The sequence below is a fragment of the Taudactylus pleione genome, unplaced genomic scaffold (assembly GCF_031769625.1).
Source record: "Taudactylus pleione unplaced genomic scaffold, aTauple2 ptg000501l, whole genome shotgun sequence".
Classification (NCBI taxonomy): Eukaryota; Metazoa; Chordata; class Amphibia; order Anura; family Myobatrachidae; genus Taudactylus; species Taudactylus pleione.
The window spans coordinates 373,866-399,538 of NW_028284903.1; the positions used below are offsets into that span (position 1 = coordinate 373,866).

A 25,673-nucleotide genomic window follows, 5' to 3' on the forward strand; every position below is an offset into this window, starting at 1 on the left:
GCAGAGAGCTCCAACCAGAATCCATTGGAGAAGGTCAATAACACGAGAAGAACTCGAGAAAATCCCAATGTAGAGTCGAAAACAGGAAGATGCCACAGTCGCAGACAGAATAGTCCCAGCACTGCCGGACATAAACAAATCATACAGATACGTATAAAGATATCGACACTGATGCAACAGCCACCAAGGGAGAGCGAGCTACCCATATTGTGAAGCATCCCATATAGCAAGGTTAGAGCACTAGGACAACCATGAAAGTACCCGACAGGAACCTGTCAGAGTAATGAAAGTATCAACAGATACTGAACAGGAAAGCCAACCAGTGTACCTACAGCACCTGGTATTCCCAGGTGGTCTCCCATCCAAGTACTAACCAGGCCCAACACAGCATAGCTTCCAATATGATGTGTGGAGTGGCTGTAGTTTTTGCGTCAGGCATGGAATATAGTGAATGTCACACTTCCACGTAATATGTGCATTAGCCCATAGATGCACCCTAGGCCAGACCAAAGTGATTCTAATAGAATAGTGTCACTGATTGCTATGTAGGAACTATGAACCTACACGCCCGTATAAGCTCGAAAAAGTGTAGAGCCAACAGATATGAACAGGTGCCATAAAGGAGTACATTGGCTGCTAGGACAGCAGCTAGAGTGCAGAAGAGAATAATGACTATGTAATGTTAGGTTGCATGGAATAGGAGCATCTTCCGAGACCTTACCTGTGAGCAACCAGAAGCCTTCTGGACGCTACATAGAATGTCACTGACCTTTTCCATCCCACAGCAACCTGCCTCAACTTTGAGAGTGGCTTTGTTGGGCAAGAACCCATGCTCAACAGCACTAACTGCAGTCTGGAGATGTTAGAAAATATTGTAGAAACTAGTAGAATGTTAGTGGAGACATGAAGGTCATCAACAGGACCACATTCTATACCTGAGCTTGTTTCATTAGGGATGTGTATCCATATAGAGATTATACATAAACCCCAAAACCGGTCTACTAGTGTATCATTACAATAACACTTATAATGTTGAAGTACTTATTAGCCAAGAGGCAAAATTAAGGTATTAACTAAAACCCTGTACCGGTCAAGGAACACATGGAAATATCACCTATTAGATTATGGATCCCTACCAGTGACCCCTGACATCATAGTAGTCACAACAAGAGTGATATGGAAAACAACCATTTTACTTTATGCCCATCATCTAATATAACCCAGGCCTGACCCTGCCTATATCAGCAGGAGGCCCCAGTCCTTCAGGCATTGGAGCAGCAACTCTGTTGTAATTTAACCACTTAAGCCCTGAGGATGGAATAGAACTTGGATTCTCCATTCTCCGATAGGAAACGTATCTAGAGGCCACTGTAGAGATTCTGATTTCTGAGATAGCTTGTGCCGTATGCGACAAGTCAATAATATGGAATATCGCAAAGGGTACCGTGCATCAGTTTTTCCATGAAGGGGATATATCGTCAGTCATAACCCCAGTTAGGGATTATAAACCGGACTTCCCAATGATTAGGAAATATTCATACAAGGAATGGGAAAATATCAGCATATAATCTATATATATTATATATATATATATATATATATATATATATATATATATATATATATAATTATACATCATACCATATACGCACACACGTACACACAGACACCTACATAGGTGCATGGGAAGTCAATCTCTTTGAAAAGAAGAGTTAGTACTAAATTGACTTGGCAGACTCCTGCACCAGGAGATTAGCATGCTTATATAGTACTTAGACACTGCATTTTAGTGTCTTATAATATTGTGCACTAGTCCTGAAAGTACTTACCGGGCACTGCCAAGTGCGCCCCAAGTAATTAATAATATGTCCCAGGAAAAGGGGGGCTGTAGACATTGACTGACGTGAACAATTATATATTAGATATTGTCCAAGGTCGCAATGCCCAAGACCTAATTGTTGTGAGGCAGAATGCCTCTAGAACAGCCTGAGCTGAACCTAGACACCTAGTGTCCCAGGAGCATCTAAACTAACAAGGCGGCCACAGGACATGAATAGGGTCCCTTATAGAAGTGACTCTAGTCTATAAAGCCACCTAAATTGGATAGTGTGTGTGTGTATATATATATATATATATATATATATACATATATTCAATATATATATATCCTTAGGGATAGTGTAAAGTGGAGTTATTATACATAGCAAACTACTGCATCAGGAAAGTCCTTTCAATCTCAGCATCTTTCCTTATAAATATGCTAGGTATCAGACATAAAACCGATACGAACAGATCCTACCCTCGCCTTTAGGGTAAGAACAAGAAGCTATATATAAGCATATCTATATATACACATAAACACACATATATATATATATATATATATATATATACGTACCCATATACCAAATTAATAGGTGACGAGCATACTTTAAGTAGAATATGAGCTGACGCAAGGTCCTTGAGCCCAGGTACGAGGTCACTCCAGACTAGTATATGTTCTAAACCAGAGTTTGGTATAAAATACAAATATATATATATATTATACCACACACACACCGGTACGGCGTAGGGGGGCAAGAATTATTATTTTATTTTTTTTTAGCGTGCTGTCCCAGACTGGTTTCGATCCTGGGAAACTCCTGCCACTGGTGTACTCGCCTTATCAGGTGAGCCATTCAAGCTCTAGTTGAACCTACTTTGGAGGCTTTCCCCAATGTAGGACTAAGGCACGGGCCACCATGCCAGTCTGCGTTAGTTTATGCAAATAACAAACAAGTTAGGTATTTTTAACCCAACCCACTATGAGGCCAGCGAGACGTCTAATAAAAAACAGGGCCTCAACCAGTCGCTGGTGAAAACCTCCCAGCTGATCAGTATTCAGAAGTGTATGAGGCAGCACTAACAAACCTTCACCCGGCACTGTGTGTACGCAGTGCTGCTGAGGACTTGTAATAGAGGAATGGCAGCGTCCCCACATGGGGAGCTTAGCTTCCAAGATCAGACGAGATCGGGCACCATGTGCCTAGTGCTGCCTTCTGTATAGTGGAGAGCAGCAGCTGTCATCTCTTACAATAGCTAACTGTAGCCGCCTGCGCTTATAAGGAGCCTGGATGCGCAAAGGCTGGTATCCATCCCCAAGACAGTGGGATGTGGTGGCCCCCACCTATCAGCACTATGCATTATGCCAGCAGAGTCGCTGGCCAGATGCTGCTTTAGGTAGCCGACTGCTCCTAGGACGTCCGGAGTGACACTCACAACCCAGGAGATCATGATGTGCCATGCACGGCACAAGAAACTGTTACATTTTTACTGTGCAGGACTTTACAAAATGCGGAGCCGCACTGTAACTCCTCGCTACGGCCCTCTTAGTTATGGGAGCAGTGGGATGCAGCGGTCTTCTCATTAAGAGACCGATGAGAAGGACCATGCCCGGGGGTCGGCATATGTCTGCTAAGCCTATGCCCATCTTGTTGTTACAGCCACAACAGAGTGACTGGCAGCCTGCCTATAGAGACAGCGCTTAGTGCGGTTCTCGAACCCGGATCCCAGGCGGGCTATTTTACGGCACACTCCACTGTGCCGGTCTTATTGGCTGCCCGCCTTACAGACTCCAGAAAGCTTGTAAGCGCTAGCCTCTGCAAACCGGCGTGGTATGTGAGCTCTCTATTGGCTGACATCTCGTGGGCACAGCGCGGCAGAAGAGGGGAGAACCCGACTCAAAAGGCGCCGCTATATATGTATATAGGACGCGCCATTACTCTGGAATGGGCGGCAGGTTTAGCCACTATGGCCGCCGGTAAACTCCGCCCCCGTTTTTTAACCGGGATCTTACTGCTCCAACTGGCGCTGCACCTACTGAGACAGCGCCAGTGTAGACCATTGGAGTAGCGGGTCGCAGCAGTCTCCCTCCCTGTGTTTCTTATAGAGGAGGGAGGAGCAGGCATATTAGTAACGCTGCGCTTTACTGTGCTGTAGAGTAAACAGGAGGGGGGACCAACAGCCGAGAGCGCTGTAATGAACAGCCGCGCTCTGCAGCGGCTCTGAGCCTAAGCCAGCGTGGTGCTCTTTGACAGTGCAGCAAGCCGTCTAACTGTGGGGGGAGGGGCGGGAGACCTGGCTCAGCCAGTCTTCATTACTCTCCCGAGCGGGGGATGAGTCAGCGCTTGCTGCGCGACTCTCTTACAAAAGAGGGAGCAGAAACCCCCTGTGTTAGGACTGACTGCCAGCTATGCTCCGGCAGTGTCTACTATAAATGGCGGGCTGCTGAGTGCGCTTAGCGGCTGTTGTACAGAGCCACCCTTACCACAGTGAGCCACTGCTGCAGCACTGAGCAGGAGAGCCCGTACCAGTGGCGCCGCTGTGCAGGATGCGCCATTATTAGCTCCACCCCCGCTAGCTCCGGTGTTTTAACCGGGAATTATGTCCCCAGGCCCGACATGGGAAGTTGGGGGGGGGATAGCGGGGGGAGGTTTTAGCAGCGCCGCTAACAGTGACAGCTAACGGCATGTCACTGAGCCCAGCTCTAACGTCCACTGTTCCTGCTAATCAGGAGCAGTGGTCATACTTACAACTGCTGCGGCCGGGATGCTGGGCTGAGGGGGCGGCGAGGAACCCGGACACATGCCGGTGTCAGCAGTGGCGGGTCCACGCAGGGTCCGATGACTCCCTCTTGCTGTGCCCCCTCCTCAGGGTCACCGGACACAGGCTGCAGTAGCCGTGTGGTGCCCTTCCCGGCGGCTCCCACGTAGCAGGCAGACTGCCACAGTAAGCAGCCTGCCTGTCCTCAATGCTTGTATGAAAAGGCTGGAGACAGCCTAATGTGCGACCGGCTCTCTCGGGCACATTCTAAAAACTGGGGCTGATGGGGCATAGAAGGGGAGGAGCCAGTCACACTTCTAAATTAAAGTGCCAGGCTCTACTCTACCACCGTCTATACCCCACTGTCTTGAACTCCAGTGTCCCCTAGTGGATGAAGGAGAAAGAGGAGAAGGAGAAGACCACAGAACGGACAAAACCGGCTGAAGGAGAATAGAAGAACCCACTGCAGGGAACACATGCAGTCACACAACCATATAATGAGCCAACAAAACGGCAGGAACACAGCACTGGGTGGGCGTCCAGTGTCCCCTGTGGAATCGGAGAAAGAGATTTATCGGTAAGTACCAAAATCCTGTTTTCTCCTTCATCCACTAGGGGACACTGGAGCTCAAGACAGTGGGGACGTCCCAAAGCCAACCTCCTGGGTGGGAAGTGCTGAGAACTTGCCGTAACCCGCGGCCAACCGTAACAGGGACCGCCAAGAACCTTAGGCCCAATTGAAAGGCAAAAGCTGTATCTAGTGGACAACAAAGATTAGAATCGTCAGAACACCGTAATCACAGCTGAAAACAAACCGACCCAGACCCTTGGGAGCAGTGAGTCCCAACATGAGTCCATGGGAAAAGGGGCGGTAATCCAAGAATAAAACTCCACAAAACTGTAGTAGAGTTTAAAACAGGAAGGTGCAACAGTCGCAGACTGTAGAATACCAGCACTGCTGAACATAAATTATATCGATATATGTAGAATTATACAGATAACTGATGCAGATCCCGTCCACAAACTTCTTTAACAAAGAGTATATCTGAAGGCCAGAGGCATATATCGAACTGTCGTCCAGGACCAGTCCTGAGGTCTAACTAATTAGGTGGATTTCAACCAGCGGAAGGGCTAAAACGTAGAAGTCACCAACAAGTGGAGATTCCACTGGCAAGTGGCAGGGATGGCATCGAGAAGATTGAGACAACAATTCTTTACAGAGGGTCAGACAACAGGACAACCCAGTCTGGAACAGAGGGATAAAACCGCAACTGGAACCCTTCCATGTATTCAGGCGAAGACCAGCTTCCCCTTCACCTGGAAAAAAAAAAAAAAAAAAAAACAATCAACCTCCGCCAACAGCGGAAGAGAAAACCACAAATGGACGACTTCCAACGTAATGGAAGCGTGTAGACAGTAGCAGCTTCTGGCCCGTAATAGTATGAAAACAACTGGGATACCTTAGCTGCTGAAAATCATGGATGCAACAGCCACCCCGGGAAAGCGAGACACCAAATAGGGAAGCATCCTATATAGTGAGGCTAGAGCCCTAGGTCAACATGAAAGTACCTGTCAGTGTAATAAAAGTATCAACAGATACTGAACAGAAAAAACCAAACAAGGCCTCTTGTGTATAATATTTCTGTTATAGGAACAGGACCTGTGACTGACGTACGTAATGTAAACCTGTGCACTAGCCTGAAAATGCACCGCAACCCAGAAAATAGCATATCACTAATCTCTATGCTGGATGGACCCACACACCAAGAAGGCTCTAAGGTGTAGAGCCAACTAACGTGAACAGGTACCATAAGGGGGCAAATGTCTGCCAGGACAGCAGCTAGGGTGCAGAAGGGAGGATAACTGATGTGTAATGTCAGGTTGCAGTATCAGGAGCCTCTTCCGGAGGATCAGGGGGTGAGCCTGCTCACCTGTGAGTGACCAGAAGCCCTCTGGATGCTACGTAGAATGTCACAACAACCCATCCGGTATAAAGAGTAACATCGGTGGTCAAAGACCCAATGCTCTATAGCTTGGACTTCAGTCTGGAGATATTGTCATAGAAAATACTGTAGAAACTAGCAGAATTGTTAGTGGAGACATGTAGGTCATACAACAGGACTACATTCAATGACTTTATCTGAGAGTGTTCCATTAGAGATGTGTATTCATATAGAAAATGCACATATATCCCAAACACCCTGCTAGTGTAAGTATCATTACATTAACACTTATAATGGGGAAGTGCATATAGCCAAAGAGGCAGAATCACCAGATAGCGTAAGATATTAACTAAGACCCTCTGCATGTATACATAGAATTTCCATGGATCCCCACAAGTGACCCTTGACATTGAAAGTGGTCACATACCAATATAAAATACAATACTTATATTGCTGAGTAGGAACCTCTTGGTGGATATTTAGACTGCGACAAGTCAATATTATGGAGTACCTGAATATACTGTATATACACTGAGAAGATACACAAATATAGAATGTTAGTTATCCCAATTAAAGAAGGAAGGGATATACTTTTATTCATAACCCCAATTAGGGCTGTAAGCAGGTTTTCCCAAATATTATAAATTTGCATATGAAGAGTGGGATACACAGCCTTACATACAGACATAGAAGACATACTGACTCTTCTCAGAGATTGACATCTTATGCAACTATGTATAAGTACCAGGCGCAGACCAAGTGCGCCACTAGAGACATTTACTGCAGTTTTAAATAATAATAGGCCCCTTGCAGAGAGGCGCTGCAATATTGCAGAGCGCTAGATACAGCGGCTTATGTGCCAAGTATTAACGGATGGGGACAGAACTACACTAGTGTCCAAGGATGCTAGGCGATAGCCCAGACCTAAGAGTCATGAACAGCCTGAGCTGGACCTAGACATGAGTGCCCCGGGAGCACCTATGTACCTATGTACAACTTTATATACATGTGTGGACATACAAGACCACCACATGTATGTGGTACTTGTAGTGGTGTTGGGGAATTGTGTCTGTCACAATGTAAGCTGCAGAATATGACTATTCCATAGAGCCACCTAATCTATTGTACTCTGGACATAAAACCCAGCTTACAAATTAGTTTACATGCTGCCGAAGCTTGCACACGATATATATATATATATATATATATATATATATATGTGTATATGATCTTATGCATAGCCTACAGCTCCTGGAATACCAGGTGGCTTCCCCTACGAGGATTAACCAGGTCTGACCCCGACATACACACATACATATGTAATGCAGAAGTGTGTAACCTAATCCACACACTAATTTGTACTATCCCTTAAAGTGAGCTATGTATATAGCTTAGTAGTAGAAAATGGCGGACTGTTGCGAGTACTCTCCTTGGGGAAAAAACACCCCCAGCCCCTTCAGAAAATATCAGCTTAGGGAGCCGTGCTTCAGTGAAATAAATGTGCAAGTGGGGCGCACTGCACAACACTCTGTTCTTCCGAGATAAGAAAATGGGCTTGTTCATGGTGAGTCCGTAGGCTACCTGTTTACTGACAGAGCCCTCATATTAAACTAGAAAACCGTGCAGTGGGTAACGCTGCAGCGCAAGACCCCAACCCACTCTGGTTATAGGAGAAGTCAGTTAGCACAACGCTAGAGATGTGGGTGTCCCAGCATTTAATTCTGGGCAACAGGGATGGCCAGCACATTTGGGGAGCTCTCATTCCCGAATAGGGTAGATCCGGGAGTACCGTCACAATTATTGTATGTGCTGCCAAAGCGAGCACATAAGATATAATTACCTACACATAGATATGCGTACTCCCAATGCAATTTACTCCCAAGGTAAATTGAAATTATTGGAAGTTAACTCCGTATCTGGATATTTATTTTGAGATATGGATTAATGGCACGATTGCACTAAAAACAAAACCAGTGCAGGCCAGAGCGACCAGCTCTGTATAGCAGGTCACTAATATGCTATGGAAGAGATGTAACCCTAACCCAGCTAACCTCCTTTCAACGCTGGAGGCATTAAGTTATGGAAGAGTATAAAACCCCTTCCGTTGCCGTACCTGGAAGTGACGTGAGTGAAGGCAGAAGTGGAGGTTTCTGCCCACACTTTCCAGGAAATAAAAAGACGGCCCCTTGCGGGCTCGCTCCGCACGCCACGCTTCAGGCACGGTGACTCGCCACAAGATTATATTGCCCATTCAATGGTAGGGAATGACGTTGGACACTGGCTGATGACGTCATCATACAGAAATGGAAGGGATCTCTCTCATTCCATTTAGGAAGTAGTCATCAGCTAGAGGGAAGTCAGCGAGCCCTACACTGCCCGCTGACTCCAATAGTGGGTGTGCATTATCTGTCAACCTTGCGCTAAGCTGTGTACTGTATTACTTAATGTAGGAGACAGAACACCAGACACACATAATGCTAACTTGCCCCGCCTAACGAAAGCTCAGCGCTCACAAGCAGAGCGCAACAGGTCCGCTGGGGACTAAGGAGGATCCGCTACAGCCAACTCCTTCCCGACTACACAGCTGGGATACTCCGGCTAATGTGCCTGAGCGCGCACCCGCACGCCTGCGGACTGGGCGCTATGGTGAGGAACTCCGCCCGATTCCGTGAGGGGTTATGCTGGAAAGAGCCCCCAAGCCTACTGCAAAGACAGCAGGAGGCCACCGAGGGAAAATTGCCCGGGCCCGCCGTTAAGCTCCGCCCCCATCGCCACATTAGTGGCGGTAAACCTCTGGGGGGTCGGGCACACTGTGAAAATCACCCCCACACATGCTTAAAGGGGACGGGGACTCTCCTAGCGCGATGTAGGTGCTGCCTGACATGACCCCCGACGCGCCACTGCTGTGCAGTAGGGCGGGGAGGGGAGATTGCATTTCCATCCCTCATTAATTAGGATGGGGAAACTGCCAGGGAGGACGCCTGAGGGGGGAGTGGGATTGTAAGAGCTAACGCCGGTGCTTCCTTCATACACGCACCGGCGCAGCAACCCACAGCCGACAGCGCTGTGAATAACAGCCGCGCTCTCATGCGGCTCTATGCATAAGCCGGCGCTGGTGCTTCGCTCATACAAGCACCAGCGCGGCAACGAGCCCCGTTATGCCTTCTTGTGCCCCGCCCCAGCCCCGTTATGTACTTGTAAAATAGCGGGGCTTATGGTAGTAGCGGGACGTGGCATTCTCCCTCCCTGCATAGAGGAGGGAGGAGCAGGGGTTCTCAGTGACAGCCACGGCAGCATCGCGCTATCACCAACGCTGCCCTCTGTATAACACGCACTGTAGAGGGGCCCACGCGGTATCCATCCCCTCATGAAATAGGAGGGGGAACAGTGGCTAGGGATAAGCCGAGACCCGGACGCTGACTGCAGCGGCGGGTCTCATCAGCAGCTCCGACACTGCCAGGTTTACTGGCAGGGGGAAGGAGGCTGTATAACAGCCGCGCAGCACGCACTGTCCCTGAGCCCAGCGTTTTGGCCCACCACTCCAGCTAGTCAGGAGTGGTGGGATATACTTACGAACTGCTGCGGCCGGGTTGCTGGGCTGGGGGGCAAATGAGGAAACCCGGACACGAACCGGTTTCAGTTGTGGCGGGTCCTCATGGAGTCCGATGACTCTGTTTAAGGTCCCCCCTCAGGGTCACCGGACACAGGCCGCAGTAGCCGTGTGGTGCCCTCCCGGCGGCTCCCACGTAGCAGGCAGACTGCCACAGTAAGCAGTCTGCCTGTCCTCACGTGTAAATATAAATTTTAAATTAACAAAATACTAAAGGGCTGGAGACAGCCCACAGTGTTACCGACTCTCTCGGGCACAATTTCTAAACTGGGGCTGATGGGGCATAGAGGGGGAGGAGCCAGTCACACTTCTTAATTATTTAAAGTGCCAGGCTCTACTCTACCACCGTCTATACCCCACTGTCTTGAGCTCCAGTGTCCCCTAGTGGATGAAGGAGAAAGACAGACTTGATCTCTTCGAAAATTAGGTATGTACACTGGTACGAAAGAGCTGCAGCTGAAATACATGGCTAGCCAAGGCAAAAATTTTTATTAAAAAAATGTCCAGGTCAGAAAGCCAAAGAGAACAGGAAAAGGGGCTCACAAAGAGAACGCTGCAGCCTGTTCATGTATAACTACCGAGGAGCAACTGGGAAATAAAGGGCGAACATGAGAACATGACCCACCACTTGCAAGAAAGCATTTACCTCTGGCACGGGAGCTAACTAACTGTCGACAACAAAATATAGGACAGAGATTTGCACTCTGAGTGAGCTCTGGGACACACCTGACTTGAGACATCTACCGGAGAAATAGGAAGAAACATGCGTCCACTATGATCATACAGAGTTTCTGGAAGAGGCTTAATGGATTCCAATGGTGCAGTGGAATTACCTTTGGCATCATTCTCATTATATCTAACAATCCTCCAGGGCTCATTAGTGATCTATCAAAAATATGTCTGAGAGACTTGTCAAGAGTTTAATTGATAGGGAAGAAGGCTGCACACAACAAAATCTGCTAATTATGAAGGCTCTCAAAACAGACTGAATCAAGGATTAGGTGAGGTCCAAAAACAGACACAATTGTGGAGCCCATGGTACACAGACTGAGCGAATGATCGCGCCAATTCAGGATTGGTCATCGACTGATAATTCACTTCCCCGGGTTTAGAGGGAACAAATTGTCCACCAGGAAGTTTTATCCAGTAATTTCCAAAAACATCACCGTGGACCATGAAGTGGCAGCATTGAGCCTACAGTCATTAGCATAGACTAATAAAGATAAAAAATTAGCACTTCACAATTGCCCTAAATGTGCGGCCACTATGGCCGATTTATTTAATTGCCTTTGGCAATGCCCTTTTATTAAGAAATTCTTGGTTAGTGTCTGGAAATTTACTAAGGTTGCATTCTCCCAGCTCTCCTGTGAAAATCCTGTTTTTCTATCCTGCTATCTTGGAAGTTCTCCCCTGATGTGCCTATTCTGTTGGGACATCCTCTCCTGTCTCATTGGAGTCCGGTGCTTGGCTGCTTGAGCAGTGTCTCATTACTATTTATCCATTAAATAGTGTGGCCGGGTCCTCTGCCTCTCTTCTCCCTGGTGTCCCGGCCCCCTCCCGCAGCTGGCGCTGAAGTATCCTTACCGGCAGGATTTGCCCGGGCTGCTAGCTGTCTTCTACGGTACCCAGAGTGTGAGCTCTGCTACCTGCCTCCTCTGTGGTTCCTGTTGGTGAGATCACGGGTGCTGCTTCTGCCGGACCACATCCTTGGTAGTCTCATTCAACCCTGTGGTGCCTCTGCTCCTCTGTTGCCTCCGTCGGGTCCTCCTATTGCCGGTGGCATCCCTCAGTGTTTGCAGCCATTTTGAGTGGGTAAAGTGCAATGCATCCTTATTTCCTGAGTCCTGCGGCTCCTGCTGTGTGCTGCTGACCTTTTCCATCCCCTGGTTGCTGCACGGTGTGGATGTGTGCTCAGTGTCTCTCTGCTATTTCTTTTACTTTGGTCTCAAAACACACGCACAGCCATTTATTCCTGAGAGTTATTTGTCCCTGGTTGTCCATCTCCATTATGACTGCTCTGCAACAGATTTTTCAAGCAATTGGTGCCTCTGCCCACCAGAGGCTTGACAACAGAATTGGAAAGTTACACGTGGATAACCCTCTTCCCTGTCATGCCCCTCAGATGATTTGTGAGGGGATTGATATAGATGTGCATCTGATCCCTGCTTTCGAAGTCATCTCTTCTCCACTGCTAGTTCAATTATCCCTTCCAGTGGCTCTCGTTGCGTTGAAGGGGCGATTTTCTTTTCATCTTCGGGCCCCAAAATTTTGATTTGGCGAGTCAAAAAATCTGCTTTCAAGTCCTTGCACTTGCAATGATGCTTCGAGATTTGCCTGTTAAATATTTTACATATTTCATGTAATTTTCTGTTTATGTTTCTTTGGCGGGACTATTTTTTTACTACCCTGCAGGAGGTTGAGGCCTGGCCTGACTAGAGGAGTTCATAATTTGATTTTGTTGATACTCTGTAGGTCTCTTATTTAATTTTTATTTTCATTTGTTTTTCATACTGATGGGTTTTAGTAGATCCTGTTTTATTTAATTTTTATTTTATGTGTTCTTTTATTTTGGATATGCCTACCTAAAGCTCTATATTTACATGTGGGTGGAACTCCATATTCTTCTTGCAAGGGGGGAGTTGGGCTGGGATGATGTTTTTTGATCAATTAGTTAGTAGCCCAATCATTTATCCAACATTTAGATCCTTTACTTGGGTTGGGGGGTAGGGGGATGTTAGGCAAGTTATATTTCGTGTAGTTAGGATGGGTTTAATATGGGGATCCTTGTATACCTAAGTTGGGGTTAGGCTATACAGGTTGGAGAGGTTATATGGTGGTTTGTTTTGGGTGTAATTATTACCTTTGCATAGTTGTTTATTTTGTAGGTTAGGGATAGGGTATATAGGATTGGGAGCTATGGGGGATTTTTATTTTGATATCATGGCAGATTTGTATTTTCTTGTTTTCAATTTTTGTATGTCATCTATGCCCCTTTTTTACTTTTGTGTATGCCCAAATGGTGCCTTCGGGTGTTGCCTAGGTTATCCGTGACTGTTGTGGGGTATTTTACATGTAATTATTCCCATTTTTAGTTTCTCATGTCCGTCAACACAATGACTAACCTTTACTTTGTCATTTGTTTACTGTTTTTTATACCCTTATGTGACACTCCTCGTATTTGCCTTCACGTTTATATGCCTGCTTTCTTACGTGGTTGTATTTCTTTCTCAAAACTTTCAATAAGAATGACATTATTAAAAAACAAACAAATAATGACAGCAGATGGATAAAATCTAAACAACTAGTAGTGTGGACCCATCATTCACCGCTAGCTATTGTGCCCAGCATTGCAGGGTTTTTTCCATCTTCCCATCTTTGTCCCCCATCTGGCTCTCTACCTCTCATCTCTGTCCCCCCTTCCTCATTTGTGACTCACCTTTATACTCCATCCCCCTCTTTGTCTCATCTCTATCCCACCATCTGTCCCTCTCTCATCTCTGTTCCCCCTCCTCCACTTGTGTCTCTCTCATCTCCGCCATACCCCTACCCATCTGTTTCTCTCCCATCTCTGTCCCCCTCCTCCCTCATCTATCTCAAGGTGTATGAATTAGCCTGAAAAATAAAAGCACACAAAATTCTCTCACCACACTGGGTATCTCAGATCGGTGGAAGACTCGAGGAAATGCCTCCGTGGTAGGAACAGGTGCTGTGATAGTGGCTGTACTTGTGTCGTGCTCCTGTAATCAATGGTAGAGCAATAAAGGGTCAAAATAGAATAATTACATACTAGGAACCAAGTAAATAGGAAAGCCATAGTTGAATGACAATGCAAAACCAGCCTGTGTGTTGCCAGAACAGTTTATGGGCCGTATTCAATTAGCGGCAATATTTTCACCAAGAAAAAGGCGAAAACGCAATTGGCAAAAAAAAAAACTGGGAGATAAGTTTTCTCCATCCCAGACCAGCCGAAAAAAAATGCATTTTATTTTCGCCTGGTCTGGGATGGAGAAAATTTATCTCCAGTTTTTTTTGCCAACTGCGTTTTTGCCTGTTTTTTTTTTTGGGCGAAAATATTACCGTTTTTTAGGCGAAAAACAGCTGTTTTCGCCGCTAATTGAATACGGTCCTATAAATCAATTTAGAGAACAAATGCAGGAAAAGACAATAAAGAGATATCTCTATACACATACAATTTTATATTAGAGGAAAGACAGGTCAGTGTATCTATGGCAGTATAGCTGCTCCTAATAAGCCTATAATGGTTCATTTGTTGCAGAAAGAATGATAGAATAAAATGTTTCCTAATGCATATGATGACACGGATGTAGTAGAATGTGAGACCTTATTCTCCTTGGGAAAACAAATATTTAAAATTTTTACAATATTTGTTCCTAAACCCTCCATCATACCCAAGACTTAACCTACCACAACTGTCATGTTTCTCCAAGTTTAGTGTGATCCCATCCAATGACAGCATAGTACAGTATACTCATCCTCTATATGAGGCCAGACACTAAGGGCCTGATTCAGAGCAGCTCGTAAGCGGCCGCTCGTTCGCTCCGAGCGATGTTCGCACATCTGCGCATGCGTATGGGTCGTAATGCGCATGCGCCAACCAGTCATTGCGGTCGGAAATCGTGCGCTCGCAAAATAGCGAGTGCCTGCTAATTTGAGTGACAGAATGAGGTGTTTGTGGGTGGTAACAGGGGAAGGTGCTTGAAAACGGGGAGTGGAGATCCGAACGCAGGGGTGCCAAACGGTCAAAACGGGCGTTTTTTAAGGGTGTGCATAATTAACAAAGCAGCGTCATCGACCACGTCACTTGGTTGTCTTTTAGTCTGAACTGCTCGCAGTGATTGCGGTAGGAAAATGCTACCCCAAGAAGAGCGAGCAGTTCAGATGCCTTTTGATGTACTCGATTAATCAAAAAAATACCGGAGATGACGTGTGATGCAAGCGGCCAAGGGGCGTCTTTACAAAATAGCGAGCGCATGTTTCGGACGCTCGCTCAGACATAGAGGCGTCAACAGACCGCAAAGAGCGAGCGCTCAATTTAAATAGCCAGCCCCTTTTTCTGAACGAGCGAGCGCAAATAGCATCCGGCTCTGAATCAGGCCCTAAGCTCAGAGAGGGAGGACTGGATAGTTAGTTTTGGCCTGGACACTAGGAGCTAATGTTGCGCTAAACTTTAATCTCTAATCTGTGGGACTACAGGGATAATTCTGCTTTCAGAAAAAAAAAAAAGTCTAGAAAATAAACTGAGATATCAAGTGTGAGGAAACTCACAATGATGTGTGAGAGGACAGCTGTGATATGCTGGTCATGCTTGTCCAATATGTCTTCTGGATCTTCTTCAGCAAAATGCACCCGTGCTCCAGCAACTTTGGATTTCTTGGTTGGCCCTGGCGTCAGAATTGGTGGCAAGTCAGGGAAATCTGAAAAATCAGATATTCTGTTAACACTAGATAACCTACAGAGCTTATGTAAACAGATCTTTAGTCAAACTACTGCTTCATAAACTGATACACTGGAAAGCAAGAGTACAGTATTTGCTTCATTACATATATATATATGTATAGATATAGGAGGGCTAATGAGGTTACATCAGAGATGTGCGATTGAGTTTGTGTTAAACTTGGAAATAGCGGAAATGAAACTCATGAAATGTTATGGCAAACAATTAGCCGTGCCGCAGTATTTTGGTGGTGGAAGCACTTCAAAGAGGGTAATACGCGAGTGACTGATGAAGTGCGTTCTGGGAGATCATCCACCGCAGTTACAGATGTCAACATTGGCAAAGCTGTGGAGGTGTTGTAAAATGACAGAAGGTTAACTTTACACAAACTTTTGGCTTCACTTGGCATCTCATTCTAACGGGTTCAGCATATTGTGACAAAGGAACTGAAAATGCATCACGTGTGTGCCAGGTGAGTACCCAGAAATCTCACAGAAGAGCACATGCGACGACGAGTTAAATCGTGTAAGAACACCGTTCGAATGTCGGAGAGGATAACCAATTTCCAGACATCCACTGTGACGTGTGACGAATCGTGGATTCGTCATTATGATCCGGAATCCAAACAACAGTTCAGTGTATGTAAAAATACAAATTCGCCTCCGCCCAAAAAACTACATGCGATTCCTTCTGCTGTTCTTGATCCTACAGCACTGAGTTCTCCGTGAATAGACAATTATTGGTGACTACTATGCAAATGTCCTAAAAAACCCATTTGCATGGAGCCATGAGGAAGAAAAGACCACATTTGCTGAAGAAACAGTGGTTTTTGCTCTAAGACAATGCTTGACCATGTTGTTTCTGTTGCATTTGCAGCACTGACTGAAATGAATAGGATAGCACTGGAACACCCTCCATATAGCTCGGACTTAACGACCTCTGATTTCTGGACATTTCCAACCTTAAAAAAAATAACTGCACAGAAAGAAGTTCTCAACAGATTATGAAGGGAAAAATGCCACAGCTGCAACACTAATAGTGATGTCACAAAACAGTCTACTGTATGTATTTGTATCGCTGTTGAAACGCTGCAAAAAAATTACTGAATGTGAAGGACGCTACTTTGAAAAAGAAAAAGGTTCAGATCCTGTGGAGTCATCTGATTCTTAATAAAAAAAAATTAGTCTTACTTTTCAAGCAGCGTGTGTGTGTGTGTATATTATATATATATATCACCAATGCCCAAGTTCAGTCCCAATTCTTTATAAGCAGACAGACTGCTTGATTCAACACAGATCGCAATTGCAACCGCGTACGATCGCACTACAATTACGCACGAAGATAGGATTCCATCGCAGAATGAGTGACAGGCCGTGAGCATTTGGGAGTGGTGACGGGGGAGTGGTTAAGGAAACGCAGGCGTGACCGTTTGAACGCTGTTGCATTGGCGTGCATAAATTAGCCACTGCGATTGCATACGCAGCTTGAGTACTCACTGCGTGTGACGAGACTTGCAATCTCTGAGACAGTGTTATATGCACAAAAAAAGAAGTACAGGTGCTCAACTCCAAATTAACCGATTGTATATAAATAAATAAATTTTTGCAATGAATAGAGGTCTTTGGCATAATCTTGGCTGCTCTTAACTATCTCTTTTACACTGCACTTTTCTTACTATGGTGGTGCCCTGGGGCGGCTTAGCTGGGCCAGTTTGGGGGTGTCCTGCGCTCTGGATTTGAATCCTAGTATGTTAGGGACCTACCCGACAGAGGTTACCCGGATGCGGTGGGTAGGCCCATAACCTTGGCCAAGATTATGCCAAAAACCTCTATTCATTGCAAAAATGTATTTATTTATATACAATCAGTTAATTTGGAGTTGAGCACCTGTACCTCTTTTTTTGTTTATATATCAATTGTCTCCACAGGTAGCACCTCCAAATATATATATATATATATATATATATATATATATATATGTTCAAGGTGTGCAGTCTGAGGCCACTTCCTATATAATCTCTGAGACAGGTCAGACCTGCTGTAATTGACGGGCTGATTTCCTCCGATGTATACTCAGGACTGCGAGGTATTACGGAGGTGAGAAAGCAGTAGTGGGCATCTCTATGCTGGCTGAGCGGTGGCAGACATTAGCATATTTTCGCAGTCTTCATTGCATGCGATTACGCAGCTGCGATCCGTGCTGAATCAGGCCCAGATTCCATATATTGTAAAAACATTCCAGAATCCATCACAGCTGCTGAGAGTCAGGTCTTGCGGTCTGCTCACACTGAATGGAATAGTCAGACCGGGAACAAGCCCAACTGGTTTCGTCATCCAAACGTGACTTCGTCAGTGAGGGACCTGAATCACAGCGGCTGAGATAGATTCTGGAGCTCCGGGAATCGGTAGGCTTGCAGATCATATCGGGATTGTTAGAGTATAATGTGTTTAATGCTCTGTTGAACTTTATGTGTTCTGTTTTAAGATTGTATTAAAATTTCACTATTATGCTCCCCTTGTTCGTTTTATGAACACCCCCCCCCCCACCCCACCTACAAAACGGGGCGAGCTGTCGATCAACATCGACAGCCGTCCATTTTGTAGTGAGTCCCGGAGCGAGAGAATTTCTCTCTCGCTCCGGGGCCTGCGCATGCGAGCAGCGTGCGCAGTACCCCACCATCAACTGGCTTGCGAGCACTATGAGCTCGCGAGCGGGTCTGAATCAGGCCCTCCATACACACTCAATCTTAAATGCAGTTGCAATGCTGACCATGCATAATCCATCCCTGCTGTCTGGCCTGAACACAGATCACTTCTAGATCACAACTGGGCATGTTAGAAATGTCAGTGAATGATCACAAACACATGCCGGTAGCAGTCATCATCTTGATAATTTTCCAAACAATTTGCATTAGATTAATATCAGGCATCATGCACACACATTGAGACCACAAACACAGTGATATAAAGATACTGAGCACATGCAACAGATTTTTTTTTTTTTTAAATACTGGTAACATGGCAAGGGTGCTTGCACAGGTGTTTAGATCCAACAAATGTTTAAATAACTCTCATATCATTCTTTTAAATGTTTAACCGATGATCATTTTAGAATTGTGCTTATTGAGTCTCCAACCAAAATGAAAGGGAACATAGTACAGGAAGCATGACTATCAGCTAAATCAGGTGGTTTCACCAATAGTTAGCAAACTCTACAATCTTTTATACTTGTACTGTGTACTACACATCCATCTTTACCCTGAAGTGTGACAACATCTCTTCCTTCTGCTCCTCCAGCTGTCTGCGTGTCTGCTTCCTCAGAAGCTCCTTTTCTCTTATCTGCTTTCCTAACAACTGTTGCCGCTGCAGAGGCCCGAGCAGCAAGAAATCGATTTTGGAAGTTCAAGATGTCTTCTTCAGACTCCCCAGGCTTTGGCCGTGACAGCATCTTGAGTTTTTCTCAGGACATCTAACAAGAGGTGGAAATAAAAAACAATTAATAAGGCCAATAGAGGAACGACAGGCCCAGAAGTTCAGTTTCAACATGACTGGCTAAATCAAAAGAGAACAGCTGGAGCAACTAAGGCCGTTTAAGTTCTAATGCTGATATTGGTGCGGTCAGAAGATGACTGTACACACAATCCAATAAAATCTGCTGACAGCATTTCCATTATTATATACATACACTGCACTATCAGGTCAACTGCCCAATATCAGTTGCGCTATTACAGGTTGAAACATATCCTTGATGAAGTCTCTACACAGGATGAAACACGTTGGTTCAATACCACCCACTCACACACCACTGGACGTCACTCCAGCCCGCAGAACCCCTGCCCGGCTATCTAGAAAGAATTGAAGTAATGGCAATTGGGGAAAACTGAGTCCTGGAAGTAAGACTAAGCTTATCAACACACAGCAAAACTGTATACAAGGCGCTTCTAACTCCACATCTTCACATAAGTAGCAGCTAGCTCTTGTAAGAGCTAAGAAGAAACATTCCCTCTCCTCTCCTTTGTATTACCCTGTTGTTCCTACAGCAGCAAACAATTCAGCCTTAGACCGCTTAAAGTTACTCACCAAGAGTGCGAAACAGGGTAACTGATAGTCATCACTGATTAATACAGCAACAAGATAAAAGGGAACAACACTGCACATACCGCTTCTTCCAACCTCTCTCCCACCCCCACTGCAACCCCATCCCCAGATGCGCCACAGTACAACAGAATTACAATCAAGGACTGGAACACAGTTCGGCTGCAGCATATCCAAAATTCCTGATACAACTATCACAAACCCAGAAGCTTAATATTGTTTACTTAATGTTATATGTATAATTCCACACTGTAATTATTTGTGCCACATATATAACTATATAGTAATCTTCACTGTCTGTATGCAACATCAACGTGTATCTATGCTGCAGCACTCAAACATGCCCACATTTTGTTTTTCCTGTCCAATGAACCCTTAATATATCCTGAAGCTCAGGTGTATTCTATTCTCTTTCCAGCCCTATATAAACGTAAAATAAACATGCCAGTATAATGATATTGCATTGAGTTTGGTACATTAAGGTTACGTTTTTATTCAGCGTTTCTGCATATTTTCCAGGCCCGGCTTCTACAGCACATTTAGTTACTCACCTACAATAGATCAGTCAGAGCAAAAAACATGGTGCACACTTCCGCCCTAACCTCGGTGACGTAATTTCCGCTCTTTGGAACGCAGATGTCAGTGTCAGCAGCAATTGAAAGGCAATAGACTGCGCATGCGTGCTGCCAGTTTTTTGGGAGTCGAAAACTTCAACATTTTGGTTATTCAGTCGAGTCGCTCTCTTGTGTTTATATAAGTCCATGTGTAACCTTATTTGCACACCGCTGCCCAGCATTAGATAAAAAATAAATAGCTATAGCGTTGTTCAGGATCAGGAAGTCTGCATGAGTAGCCATCATTTGCCGGTGGTTGGTTACCAAACTTTGCCTATGTTATGTATGCACTACTAATATAGCTTCCTGCATAGTTGCCAACTGTCCCTAAGTCCCAGGTTTTAAAGATATGTCACTGGAATATCCCTTTAAGTTTTTTTTAACTATTAGCCAACTTTACAATACAGTTTCCCACTCTTCTGCAAGTTATGGGCATATAAGTAGTATTGTTTTCTGGGCTTTGTAAGTTTACACTTTTTTATAGCATAGGGCAGGATTTAAAATGCAAAATAAGAGTATATTATAGTCGACACCAGTAAATAATTGCATTGCAGTGCTCCAAGACACACAAAGATAATATGTTATGTCACATGCTTAAGGTGCCTACACACAAGTGGTCGAATTGGGAATTTTGAAGTGGGGGTATGGAGAACTAGTGTATGTGCGCGCCTTAAAAATGTGTGTGGTCAATGCATCAGGGGGCGTGGCTATGTGACAAGAGGGGTGTGGCCTCAAAATGAGGGCGTTGTGCGTCCATCTCTCATTCCTTTTTTTCTCTCAAGCTTTGCACCTCTCACTCCCCTCCTTCCATTTCTCACCCTCTGCACTTCTCTCTCCCTTCTTCCATCTGTTTGTAACCTCCTGCATCTCTCACTGCTTTCTGTTCTCATCCTGTACCTCTTACTCTCTCCCTTCCTCTCCCACTCCCTATAGACTGTCACTTAATGCTAAAGACAGGTCATACATCGCTGATAGTACACATATGCGCCATACTCATTACCTGACTCACTGCAGCATGCCTGGAACAGCTGGAAGAGGGTGGATCTCACGGGCTATACAGAGGCCATGTTCGTATCATGACCTGTAGCCAGCAGCGCAGCGTTATGTTATCCTGCACAGGGTCGGCAGCACCGCTTTATACAGGACAGCTCCAACTTCCCCCAGTTGCTGCTGCGCACACACACTTGCTCCGGGCACACAACCAGTAGGAGGATGCTGTAAATAGGATGGAAATGCTCCATGAGCTGTGTCAGGCTGGGGCTTCTGGGAGTTGTAGATGCTAGGCTCAATCTATGCACAGTCTCAGTCTAGTGGATGTTAGCATGATCGTGCATGCATCGTGATTAAGCATAGTGCCGGCTTGTAGAGTAATTAAAAATTCAGCGGCGGACTAAGGTGGCACTAGGCCATATTGTCGTATACCATCATACTTTGAGCCATAAAGACAATAAATATATCTCATAAGCTTTGCATAAAAAAAAAAGAGGAAGATCGGCCCTCATAGGTAAAAAAACAAACAAAAACATAGGGTTCGATTCAATTGAGCACCATTCTGAATTGAATATCTCCGGGACCTCCCTCCCAGGGCTATTCACCACGCTGTTTAGTCAATCATGCGAACAGTTCAGGCTAAGAGACAACCAAGTGACGTGGCCGATGACGCTGCTTTGTTAATTATGCACTCCCATTAAATGCCCGTTTTGACCGTTTGGCATGCCTGCGTTCGGATCTCCACTCCCCGTTTTCAAGCACCTTCCCCTGTTACCATCCACAAACGCCTCATCCTATCACTCAAATTAGCAGGCACTCGCCTTTTTGCAAACACACGATTTCTGACCGCAATGACTGGTTGGCGCATACGCATGCGCAGATGTGCGAACATCGCTCGGAGCGAACGAGCGGCTCTGAATCAGGCCCAAAGTCCCCAGGCAGGGGGCTTCCTGGGGACTGGCTGCAGCGTGGAGCCAGGTAACTAACCTGCGCTTCCACTACCCCCTGGGACAGCGGACCGCAGCTGAGCGGCAAGCGCTGCGGCGTCCCAGGGGTTAATTGCATGCCAGGGGAGCGCGCCTTCCCTGTACACAGCCGGCGCCTCCCCCACTGCACACAGCCCTCTGCGCTGCCGATTGGCCCTGTGGCAGCACTCCTCCCCCAGGCCGGCCTCCTCTCTGCTCCTCGGTGGCCATCTTTGCATGGTGAACGCTGCTGGAGCTGCTGACGGTGGCATCGCGGTTTGGGTCCCCCAGCATACCTCTCCTCCGTTGAAACAGGTCTGTGTATGCAGCGCGGTGTCCTACCAGGCTCTGTGTCTGTGTAGTTGAGGAACAGCGCTGATAGTGCAGGGATTAATTTCTTCTGCATTGTATGTGACCTCTGCTAGCGCTGCTGCCTGTACTTTCACTTTCTACTGTCAGCCATTTTACTGTCCCTGCTCTTCCTCTGCTGAAGCCCTTGCGGTGCGGTGATTGCAGGGTGGTTCTCCCACTATACTAATGAGTATCAGTGAGAGGGGTCACATACTTACCATCATGTCTGAGAGTGAATTTCCTCTCCAGCTTATGTGTACTAAGTGCAATGTACCATTAGCGGAGGGGGAGGGTAGCACGGAGGGGCTATGTCGGCAGTGTTATTTATTGGCACAGCCAATTACTGTCACGGCTTCGTTACAGGAACCTCCCTGGGCTTGTTTCGCTAAAGCGCTTACAACCCTAGTGGGCCAGTTAGCTCCGCCACCTGCGTTTTCCCAGATGGGATTGTCCCAGCAGTCAGTGGTGTCGTCACCCATGCAGGGGTTCCTGAGACAACTGATGGTACCCCACAGTCTCCCTATTTCCCCTCCCAAGGTTTCACAGGAGCCTGCGTGGGTTAATTCACTGACAAATTCGGTACAGCATTTGTCGGACGTGTTACAGGGGGAGTCTGTGTTGCGGCCACATAAGCGGCCTGTGGCCGCAACACTCCTTATGAGGATGACGACGTGACGTCCGATGATGGTGAGATTCTGGATCTATCTGACCAAGAACCTCTCCGTACTAAAGAGTCGGACGCTAAGTCCAAGGTTTATATTCATGGTCTTATTAGAGCAGTCCGCACGGCTTTAGTTATTGAGGATGACGATCCTCTGGTGTCCAAGTCCAAATATGCCTTTTTTAAGGACATTAAGGGTGACGCCACAGTGTTTCCTCTTTTGGGTCAGTTAGTAGACCATTTAGAGGAGGCGTGGAAACATCCTGGTAAACGGTATCAGCCTCAGAGGCGCTTAGCTGTGGCTTATCCGTTTGCAGACAATTATTTTTCTAAGTGGGAATCCCCTCCACAAGTGGATTCTCATGTGACACGCCTAGTCCGAAGTGCTACCTTGCCCATGCCCTCCTTGAAGGATGCTACAGACCGCAAGGTGGAGATCTGCCTAAAGTCCATTTATTCCCTCGCGGGGGGGGGGGGCATCCAGACCGGCTATGGCCGTATGTTGGGTAGCCAGAGCTATGGAGCGCTGGGCTGATAGTTTGGAGGCGTCTGGATTCTGACTGTTTGGCTGAACAGGCCGAGTTGGTAGGCAATCTCCGGGATTCGGCCACTTACATCAATTAAGCGGCCTTGGATATCAGTATCCTCACATCTCAGATTTCTTCGGCAGCTGTAGCTGCTCGTCGCACCTTATGGTTGCGATCTTGGAAGGCAGACGCTGATTCCAAAAAGGGCTTAGAAGCTTTGCCTTTTAATGGAGAAGTCCTATTTGGTCCGGATCTGGACAAAATTGTAGCCACGCTGGCGGCAGCCAAATATGCATGTCTCCCGTCTGCTGTGGTCCCTTCAAGTTTGGGTACATCGGCCTTACGGGGCCCAGGGTAGGCCTAAAGCACAGTCTTTTCCCCAACAGGCTGTGCCCAAGAAATCGGCCAAGCCCAGGAAACAGGCCTGGAGTACCAGACGTCCGGCCCCTAAGTCAGATGACAAACCTGCGGCCTGACAGTCCGGGCCTCCCTTTGGGGGATCCCAAAGTGGGAGGCCACCTGCTGCAGTTCGCCCAGTGCTGGTCGATAACCACGACAGACAATTGGGTTCACGAGGTGGTTTCTCACGGGTATGCCCTCTCCTTTCGGCACAGGCCCCCATCCCAATTCTTCACTACGGGCCTTCCATTGGACCGGAACAAAGCTTTGGAACTGCGGAAGGTTTTGCACACTATGCTCCAGGCTGGAGTTATAGTGCCTGTACCATTCTCCCAGAGGGGCCAGGGTTTCTATTCCAATCTATTTTTGGTGCAGAAACCCAATGGGTCGTACCGTCCGATTCTCAATCTCAAGGCCCTCAACAAGTCCTTCGGGGTGCCACGGTTTTGGATGGAGACCCTACGGTCCATCATTCTGGCGCTGGAACCTGGGGATTACATGGTGTCATTGGACATACAGGATGCTTACCTGCATGTCCTATTCTTTTGCGCCATCAGCAGTTCCTCAGGTTTGCAATCCGCAACAATCACTTCCAGTTCCGGGCGTTACCTTTTGGCTTGGCGACAGCACCACGAGTGTTCACCAAGGTCATGGCGGCTTACCTGCGGCTGCAGGGAGTCCGCATGTTGCCGTACCTAGACGACCTTCTGTTGATGGCAGGAACTCCAGAGCTCCTTCTACGCCACTTGGACCTGACGATTGCAGTACTGCAATGTCACGGCTGGTTAATAAACTGGCAAAAGTCCACACTGATCCCATCTCAGAGGATTCTGCACCTCGGAGCCTTATTGGACTCCAGACAGCAAAGGATCTTTGTGACGGGGGAAAAGATCTCTGCCTTACAGTTGAGGGTGCGCAGTTGTCTGCAGAGTCGCTGAGGGCAGAGGTTACTGGGCTCTAGCTGGTGGTTGCAGACGACAAGGGTCATCCATTTTGGGTGGTGAACTGGGTCCTGTTAACAACGGACGCCAGCCTTCGGGGCTGGGGAGCTGTCACGGGTCCACACTTGTTCCAGTGCAGGTGGCCTTTCTCAGTCGCCAGGACGTACATCCGGGGCAATGGTCTCTGCACCAGGACGTCTTTCAACTTCTGGTGGACAGGTGGGGTCTTCCAGAGATAGACCTCATGGCGTCAAGGCACAACAACAAGTTGCCGGTGTACGGGTCTTGAACAAGAGACGAAAAGGCATCTCTGGTGGATGCTCTGTCCGTCCAGTGGACATTCCGGTTTGCTTATCTCTTTCCTCCGTTTTCCCTTCCACGGGTAATCCGGAAATTCGAACAGGAAGGAGGCACGCTCCTGTTGATAGCTCCCGTGTGGCCCAGGCGGCTCTGGTTCTCAGACCTTCGGAGTCTGTCCGTGGACATTCCTCTGTGGTTCCCGCCACGACCGGACCTGCTGTCACAGGGTCCTTGTCTTCACC

General features: G+C 46.7%; 1 protein-coding gene across 1 annotated transcript in view; it reads right to left on the bottom strand.

Moving 5' to 3' along the window:
* LOC148501814 (RNA polymerase II-associated protein 1-like) overlaps nucleotides 1–20,301 on the bottom strand; it is a 75,778-nt gene extending 55,477 nt beyond the window's left edge. The window contains 4 exon segments of the mRNA XM_088449936.1: nucleotides 13,779–13,871; nucleotides 15,421–15,569; nucleotides 18,847–19,057; nucleotides 20,235–20,301. Of these exon segments, the coding sequence (XP_088306062.1) occupies nucleotides 13,779–13,871; nucleotides 15,421–15,569; nucleotides 18,847–19,036 (432 nt within the window). The 5' untranslated portion in view covers nucleotides 19,037–19,057; nucleotides 20,235–20,301.
* Between the last annotated feature and the right edge of the window lie 5,372 nt (nucleotides 20,302–25,673).